Source organism: Podarcis melisellensis, assembly GCF_964234715.1.
Source record: "Podarcis melisellensis genome assembly, chromosome: 2".
Taxonomy (NCBI): Eukaryota; Metazoa; Chordata; class Lepidosauria; order Squamata; family Lacertidae; genus Podarcis; species Podarcis melisellensis.
The window spans coordinates 107025726-107035195 of NC_138529.1; the positions used below are offsets into that span (position 1 = coordinate 107025726).

General features: G+C 47.2%; 1 protein-coding gene across 1 annotated transcript; it reads right to left on the bottom strand.

The window, feature by feature from the left end:
* Positions 1-704: 704 nt before the first annotated feature.
* On the bottom strand, positions 705-9231 carry LOC309364967 (uncharacterized protein C6orf136 homolog). The gene is made up of 6 exons (XM_081903022.1): positions 9003-9231; positions 5627-6145; positions 3788-3876; positions 1993-2193; positions 1236-1305; positions 705-1085 (listed from the first exon to the last, which is right to left on the bottom strand). Exons 1-6 carry the CDS (start codon positions 9135-9137, stop codon positions 927-929), a joined length of 1173 nt encoding a protein of 390 aa, XP_081759148.1. The 5' UTR covers positions 9138-9231; the 3' UTR covers positions 705-926.
* Between the last annotated feature and the right edge of the window lie 239 nt (positions 9232-9470).

The window sequence follows — 9470 nt, forward strand, 5'->3', positions numbered from 1 at the left end:
CTCTCTTCCCATCAGCTCTAGCCAGCATGGCCAATGGTCAGGTTTGATGGAAGTTGTGTCTAAGTATAAATATAACCTGCCAATTACCTAATAATTTTCCTAGCCCAACAGAGCAATTGTTTTGATTAATACAATCATCCTTATCATGATTTTTAAGATACGATATAAAATCAACCATAAGTCTAGATTGGCGCTGGACAAAATTTTCATGCAGCTCAATTTTCTGTGCAAAGAAGCTCTTGCCAAGACAAGCCACCCTTTATGAAAAATTGTTTATAATAATAATAATTTATTATTTATTCCCCGCCCATCTGGCTGAGTTTCCCCAGCCACTCTGGGCGGCTCCCAATCAAGTGTTATAAAGTGTGTTTGCACATTATATGCCTTGATTCTGTCCCTTCTCAGCAAGCACTTTGATCCATAGAGGCATTCCTCATTTCATGGCGATCTTTATAAAGCGCTGCTAAGAGATGATGCACAGCACCAACCCCATCGCTGTGATTCGCCTCCTCCGCGGTGACCATCGGCATCTGAAAGTTGCCAGCCCTTTTTGGCCATCTGCATGTGCCCTGAAAGACTGCCAAAACAGGGACCGCCTTTTCATGCTGCTGAAAAGGGTGTTGTGAAACGGGGGCCTCTGCTCTGAATCAGTAGTTTAGATGCAAGTTGTGCTTCTACGATGGAGCCACTTCATTCGCCCAGACTTCTTTTCAACATAAACCTTTTTATTATGTACAGATTAAATTACAACCATCTTTATACAGCGCTTGCTGGTGCAATTGACAGCATAGCCACATGGAAGGCAAAGCCCACGCTATTTATAGAGAGGCAACACCGATACACAATGAGCCACTAGTGGCATCCTGCCGGCCACACACAGATATTGTCAATGAGCTGAGAGACATGACTAGCGAGAGGGCTGGACTTCAGCTATCCCTACAACCTAGTGGTGTTTCCTGCTGCTTGCCAGCCAGAATTGATAACAGCAGGAGCAGCGACGGCTTCTGTTCTGACAGCCCCAGGCCCAACAACGAGGCTACGACAAGCTTTTTCAACTTGTTCAGGGGAGGCTGGGATGGCATGAGCTGCAAGGGGAAAATAAGCCAGGAATTAGGCTGGTGAGTATAACATATCTTCGTCTCTAGAACCAAGCAAAGTGAAGGGGTGGCAGGAGCGTCGAGGGAGAGAGTGTTTCTACTCTCCCCTGCAGGTGGTATTCATGCACCAACACTCACCTTGCTTACCCTGTGACACTTAATCAATCCTTGTGAATCTAAGTAGAAAGTAGAATAGGCATCATAGGTCCTGGAGAGGAATTTAAAAAAAAAAAGGCAAAAGATCAGTTGGGTGGTGTCTTCCAACAAATACAGCATGAAAGTACACGTGTTTTGAATATATTACTGCATCTGAAAGGCTCAGCTCATGCTAACAGCCCTCAAACAGCACCCAAATAAGCAGAATACAGTATTTTTCTTAAGACTTTCCCATAGCTACTTAACCCTAGCAATGGCAAGCCAGTATAAATACAGTGGTACCTTTGGTTCTCAAACGGCTTGGCTCCCGAACAAATCAGCCCGCAAATGCCGCAAACATGGAAGTAAGTGTTTCGGTTTGTGAATTTTTATCAGAAGCTGAACATCCAACGCAGCTTCCGCTTGAGTGCACGAAGCTCCTGCAGCCAATTGGAAGCCACGCCTCGGGTTTCAAACAGTTTTCGGGAGTTGAACAGACTCCTGGAACAGATTAAGTTCGAGAACCAAGGTACCACTGTACAGTACAGTGCTTTCAGAAGACTAGCCCTGGTGTAAGAATTTCATTAAGACAGACAGAGAAAGATGGTTACCTTTTCACTTCCTTCTTCCCCCGCCCCCAACAGAACAATAGAAGCATGTCAAAAGCCCTAGTTCTGATGCCAGGGGTTACACAAGACGGTACATTTGTCTGGGGCTGCTCAGCTCTAAAGAGATTGCTACCCCAAAGGAGATGTCTCACCTGTACAGCTCACTCTTATCCTTCTTGTAGAAGCGCAAAAGGAATACATGGAAAGGCAGCCCTTTAATCCGCCACCGGGCTTGGATGCTCCAGTTCTCAGGGTGCTGTGTCACCTTCAGCACCTCCATGTGCAAACTGGCAAAGTAGTTCCAAGCCAAGAAACGGCAGAAGGTCAGCGCCAACTGGTACATGGTTCGGCCGCTGGTGATGGGAGGCAGAAAGGTGAAGAGAATGGAAAGGTCAGACTGGGATAGGAAATAAAGACACACTAGGGAATGACCTAGTCCTCTCATCCCTACCGAGACAGATGATTCACACTGCCATCTCAAGTAGAATGACATATCTTGAACTTCCCTCTCTGTTCATCCCTGCAGGTTTAGACAAAAGCAGTACAGTTCCAGCCATAACTCCTGGGAAGCTGATTAAGAAGGTTCCCCCAACCATTCTTCCATCCCTAAATTGATCCAAGGTTAGCTAGCCTTTTGGGGTCTCATTTGCAAGCTGGAGAAACTGTTGTGAGCACTCCACACCAATCACCACCTTATCAGCCAACTACAACATAGGGCTTTTTTTGAGCTTAATTTAGGCATGGGAGAGGGCCCTCTAGGAAAGTCTCTGTGAACACTGGCAACCCCCTATAAGCTCACTCACTCACTCAGGGGCAAGTTGGCACATGCCTTTCAGCCCCCGAAGACTACAACAAAGACTCACACATGAAACAGATCAAATGCCACGGATAACTCATGTAATCTCGCATTAAACAAAATGCTTGTTGGAGTGGGGAAAAGAAGAGGAAACATACAAGTTCTGCTGCAAGTCAGTAAGTAATTCACAAATATGTGGGAATTAGACCTTTGAGCATATGATCCCCTGACACAGAAGAGCTAGATGCTGAAGGCAACCAAGGGATTTCAGAGGATAACTGAAGTAGCAGCAATTGTTGGGGATGTTTCAGTAAGCTGAAGCAAGATCATCCAGCCAATATCAGAGCACAGGGATGAGGGTCCAAAGCTCTTTCCTCATACTGTTGTTTCTTCCAACATGCTCTCAGGCAGAAGCAACACTTCACCGTACTACAAGGGGCCCATGCTAGAAGAGAGCCCTGTAAATCTTCGTTCCTCTACTTATGCTCACCTCAAATTGAATGGTAAGGTATTTGTCGAACTGCATAGGCACATGAGAGTCCATTTCAAAATATTCAGAGACAAAGGCATGACTCCGGGAAGCTCAGCCTGAGCTCTTTATTGCTCTTGCTGTGTCTCTGCAGTGTGACGCCATCTGCCAAGCGCCACATCCACCGTGACAGGACAGGGTATGTAATTATAAGAAGACATCGACAAAGGAGATGCAATAGATGGGGAATTGTGAAAGAAACCTTGCCCTAAAGACAAGCTGATGAAAAGTGGGGTGGAGTTTAATAAATAAAATACAAAAGATGAGGCAGAGTGCCAGCTAGGGCACTGGGACTGGTGCCATTTTGGAAAGATTTGAGTAATGCCCACTGAGTATAGCAAGTCACTTCTGCCAGTGATTCAGGTTGTCTAGACACTGCCTGCTTTCTTGAGTCCTCAAGACGGTCAGAAGGCTGCCATTATCTTTGAGATGCTTCCCACAGAGAGCCAGATAACTTCTGCTATGCAACCATTAGATCTTTAACTTACACAATGGATAGGAGGGACTGTTTTCTTTCATCTACTTTAAACGTTTCACAGAACCTTTTCCCCCGTCATCAGAGAGCAGTTCATTCAGCAGGCAGGCATCCCCCCCCAATCCGTTCACTGTTCCTAGAACTGACCGTGTTCTCAGATGCAGAATTTCATTGATGAACTCTACTTCCTGGGAGTAGATCCCATAGTCGTGGGTCTTCAAAAAGAAGTACGGTAACTGGGGGGGGGGGGAGAGAGAAAATAAAAACTATGAAGTATGAAACATTCCCAGCCCAGCAGCAGGCTTCCTGTGCTACCTTCAAAAAACTTCCCCCTGTCCTCAGCTTTCACATCTATAGTACGTGGCTAACAGCTCTCTCTTCCTCAATTCAGATTGTGGGCTCTTTGGCCTAGGCTCGACCCAGGGGAGTGGGAACATATTCTCGGTTGATTCCAATTCGAAACCTCGTATGTGGAAATTTACATTTTAAAATTTGATATTCTGACTCAGCCTTCCATGTACAGATATAAAATAGAATTGGTATATACACTTTAGTAAGAAAGTGGGCCAGGATTCTGAGACTCGTGCACATAACAAAACTTTTTCTGCATGGATGGGACTTGTTATGTGCTGGATATTGATGCACCAAAGTCCCCTGGCTTTCATGAGTAGCTCCAAGAGGTGGTTTTAAGAGAAGGAGAACTCCAAGCTACTTCTTGGGTTTTTTGGATCCCTGCCTTGAACTCCCGCCTCATTACAAAAGAGGCTTTTATAAGTCAAATACTCAGGCCTTTGAAATATGAAATCATACACTTAGATTTCAAGTTTTCAGTTCTCAGTGGTATTTCTTTACTGCTATAATTTCTAGGCCCTCCGGGTTCTCAAGCAGGCAGAGGTTTTTCCCACCACCTGTGACCTGTGATAGTGAGGCTTCCTCACAGAGACTACTGCCACCCTACTCCTCACCCCTCCACCCCTGCCAATAACACAGACAAACATAATGCCAGGAAGTCACCCAAGGAGATATGGGAAGATTCATGTGTTACTTCTCAATGTGGCAGGCATTTCCACTAAGACTGCACACATACCATTCATTTAAAGCACATGACTCCCCCCTGCCCAATCCTGGAAACTGTAGTTGTTAGGGGTGCTGGGAATTGTAGGTCTGATGGGTGGACTATAGTTCCCAAGATTCTTGGGGGGAGGCGGGAAGGAATGTGCTTTAAATGCCTGTAAGCAACCCAAGTCAGTTTTGCGTGATAAATTATTTGTGTCTTCTCAGGAAGGGAAGGCACTAGAACAAAGAAAACACTGCAGACAAAGGTTGTGGCATAGAAGATTTCAGATCTTAGTACATGAAACTAACTTATTTCATGATATTCACCATGTAAAAACCACCACCTCAGGGTGAATTTATCTCATAAATTATTATTATTTATTGAATTTATATACCACCCAATACTCAGAGGTCTCAGGGCAATTCACAAAATAAAATCAAGATACAAAACCACAAAATGCCCAATAAAAATAAAAACAACCCAATAGCTCCCCCCCAAAAAAAACATTTTAAAGGGCCATAGTACGTAAATCGGATCAACCAAAGGCCTGGTTAAAAAGGAGCATTTTTGCCTGGCCCCTAAAGGTGTGTAATGAAGGCCCCAGGAGAACATCCCTGGGGACAGCATTCCACAAACGGGGAGCCACTGCAGAGAAGGCCCCGTCTCGTGTTGCCACCCTCCGGACCTCTTGAGTAGTAAGGCAGTAAATGCTGAACCTAACCTCCAAGTATGTCAAGATGAGGAATCCAAAGGACAACAAGGGTCCCTTAACTTCTGCCCAAGCCACACAGAACAGAACCCAGCCTGCCATGCCACTCCTTATTCCAATATCGAGTTCAGAATATGCTAGCCTGCTTTCGGGAAGTCTTCCAGCCCTAGCAAAGCAAAAGCACTAAGCCCCATAACAGGACAAGATCCCCCATATATACCTCTTTCCGTAGTTTCTGATGCATGACTGCAAGATGCTCTTCCATGCTGGGGTCATCCCTTTCTGGAGAACTAACTGGGGAGGGAGTCCCAGTAGTAGCCCTGAAAGGTGCAAGGGCCCCCAGTGCTACCTCTGAAGCCTGGTAAGGCGATCGGTACTGCCAGCCGTGGAAAAGGCTGTGCAGGGAGTCTAAAGAGGCACCATCCAGCCCTTCGCTCTCTTGCACCGCAATGTCGTCCTCTTGCCTCCCGTTCACCAGCGTGATGGCACCCTCCATGCCCTCTGGTGGGGAAAGCACAGCGGGGTGGGGAAGGACCCTAGTCTCTAGATAGCGCATCGGCGGGCAAAGGCTGGTCTTCAGTTTCGTACTGTTGATAACGGCAAAGGTGTCCCCAGGAGGTGCAGGCAGGACGGTGGGAACTTCTGATGGGTTCTTGGTGAAGAGGGAGTGGAATGTCGGTCCTATGGAACCGGAAGAGACTAGCCCTGGAGGTAGTTTGTCCCATGAGCCATCCAGATCCTAGAATAAAAGAAGGAATTTGAGGACAATTAAAGCTAGGTAGCCCAGCTGTGCCCCTGGAACTCCTGAGAAGTGAAAGAAGCTTGCAAAAGCACCTAAATCAGGCTTCCTCAAACTTGGCCCTCCAGATGTTTTTGAGACTACAATTCCCATCATCCCTGACCACTTGTCCTGCTAGCTAGGGTTCATGGGAGTTGTAGGCCAAAACATCTGGAGGGCTGAGTTTGAGGAAGCCTGACCTAAATTATCCTCCTCAAAAAACCAGAAGCATTTTTGCTCCGGTTGATGGGAGAAGAAATTGCAAAAGTAGATCAAAGACTATTTATGTATGCTACCACTGCAGCAAGAACTTTGTTAGTCCAAAGGTGGAAATCACAAGAATTACCAATGACTGAGGAGTGGCAGATGAAAATGATGGACTATGCGGAATTGACCAAACTGACTGTGAGGATCCAGAACCAAGGCGACCAGAAATTCCAAAGAGATTGGAGTAAATTTATTGAATATATGTAAGATCATTGCAAAAATGTGCAGACACTAGCAGGACTGATATGAATCCTGTAACACAACATAAAAATAGTATCTGACCACTGATAATAAAAGGATTGGATATATGTTGAAGGACAGAAACTGGCAGCTAAATTGCACATACAATTTATTAGGAAATGGGAAACCAGTTGCAGGGAGGGAGGGAAGTCACGAGCTCACTGGAGCAAATGAAATTGATTTGTTATTGTAATGTTGTTATATTTTATGTTTTATGTTTTTTTATTAAAGAAAATAAGAAAAATTATATTCCAAAAAAAAGGAAGTCCTACAGCCTCAGCCACCATTCTCGGTTCTTTTTAAAAACCCACACACATCGATAAATGGGAAGCGTGACAAGATTTGACATAAGACTGACAACTGCTAAGTTACTGGTTCTGGCACCAGGCCTATATAAGGATCTAAAGAGAACAGTCCCATATTCCTTTCCTCAATTCCTGCACCAGCCAGTTTCCATCTCCCAGGCTACCTTGGTATTCAGTGAGAATGGAACTGTTTTAGATATTTCACATCCTCACACCAGATCACATCAGTTAAGTGGTCATTTTTGTGTTCAGCATTGCATAGAAACTGACACACAGTCATACCTCGGGTTAAAGTAGCTTTGGGTTGAGTGTTTTCAGGTTGTGCTCCGCGGCAACCCGGAAGTAACGGAACATGTTACTTCTGGGTTTCGCTGCTCGCGCAGACACTCAAAATGACGTCACGCGCATGTGCAGACGCGGCAAATTGCGACCCGCGCAGACACGGGTTGTGTTTGCTTCAGGATGCAAACGGATCCCATTCACATTCAGAGGTACCACTGTATTTTTAAAATGTCAGTTTTCCAGTTGGCATAAATGCAGGGCAAAACCTGAAAACGGGTGGGCAGAGCTGAGTGAAGCTTCACAGACTAAGATGGTATCCAGTGATCAGTCAGTAAGCCCCACTTCAGCAATTTGCCCTTGCCTACAGATCCTATTCCCTGCTTCCCCACTGTTTGTTGTCTATCTCAGGGACAATGAAAGAGTGTGCCTTCAGGGATGAAGTCAAACTGTTGGAAAGTTACAGCACTTGCTGTGGCTGTAGAGCCTGATACAGGAGAGGCATGTTTTATTGTAGGTGGGGCACAGGAAGGCGCCTGCTTTTGCTGCTCTGGGTGCACCAGGAAATTTCTTCTCTCTGCCCAGTGGTCACTCCTTCTCCAGTCACTGCTATATAGCTCATCTTAGCACAGCCCCAACCCAAACCCCTTGTTGTGAAGATCTGAATTTTAGAAGGCCAATAAATTGTGGCGTATGCAGTGCTTTTTTTCTGGGGGGACGCTGGAGTACACATACTCCTCAACGTTTTGTGAATCTTTGTACTTTTGTCCATTTACTGTATTTATTTTTCCCAATCTGAACTATAAAATGGTGATTTTCTTGAGTCAAAATGAGAGTACAGTGGTACCGCTGGTTGCGAATGGGATCCATTCCGGGGCCCCATTCGCAACCTGCAAGGAATGGGTCAAGATTCGCCACTTCTGCACATGCGCGTGACGTCATTTTGCGCGTCTGCACATGCGGCGAAACCCAGAAGTAACCCTTTCCGGTACTTCCGGGTCGCTGTGTGACGCAACCTGAAAAGATGTAACCTGAACTGAGCGTAACAAGAAGTATGACTGTACCCCTAAACATTTTTTAAAGGAAAAAAAGCACTGGGCGTACATATGCAAATATACATAAGAGGGCATGTGTATTGTGGCACTTTAAGAACCATGAATACTATGTTTCCAGGGTACTGGGTCCACTTCACCATGCACTCAAGCCCCCTCCCAAGCATGTACTGTGTGTGTGTGTGTGTGTGTGTGTGTGCGCGCGCGCATGCATACGCATACACACACACAACCAGATAGATAGATAAACACAAACACACAATCACACACACAGAGATTAGATAGATAGATAGATAGATAGATAGATAGATAGATAGATAGATAAACATCAATCACACAATCACAATCACATCAATCACACAATCACAATCACACAATCACACAATCACACACACATACACACACACGGGCTCAGTGCACGAGGAAGGCACGAGCAACGATCCAGTTGCCAATCTCGCCACTTGCGATCCTACCCAACTCAGTGCTCAGCAAGTTGGTCCCACGGACCATGTGCCAACACGCCCCCCCCCCAGCAGCCCTCCTTCCGGGACTCCCATCATCAGCCCTCAAAAAGGAGCAGGGTCGCCTGGCCCCGCCCCTCCGCGCCCGGCCCCGCCCCTTTGCCCACCCCGCCCTCCCGTCTCCCGCTCTCTCCTCGCTCGCTCGCTCTCTCACCTTCGGCCGCGCCCGGTAACAGCATCGCGCCGCGTCGCCGTGGCCCAGCCGGAGCCTCCCGCCGCCGCTTCCTCCCCACCTCCACGGGCACCGGGGCCCCAGGCGCCCGGCCACCGCCCGGCTCCGCTGGTACATAATGCGGACACAGGGCGGCTCCCCACCTCCAGCCCAACGCCTCTCGCCTCAGAAAGCGCCCGCTGCAGCCGGCGAAGCCACGGCGCCTGCGCCGGCAAGGGAGCCTCCAAATGCGCAGGCGCAGTGCCGTAGTCTCCTTGGGCTGAAGGAGGAAGGCGTGCGCAGGCGCCCTCTAGGCGGGGCCACGACCTCGCTTTGAACTTTCCGCAAACGAGCGAGAGCTCTTCGCCCACTGCGCTTGCGCAACGAGGTGGCTGCTGCTGCTGCTAGGGGTTGCGGTTCTGCTGCAGGGAGACTTCCGGTTCTCTATCGCAGCTGACAGCATCCTCCATG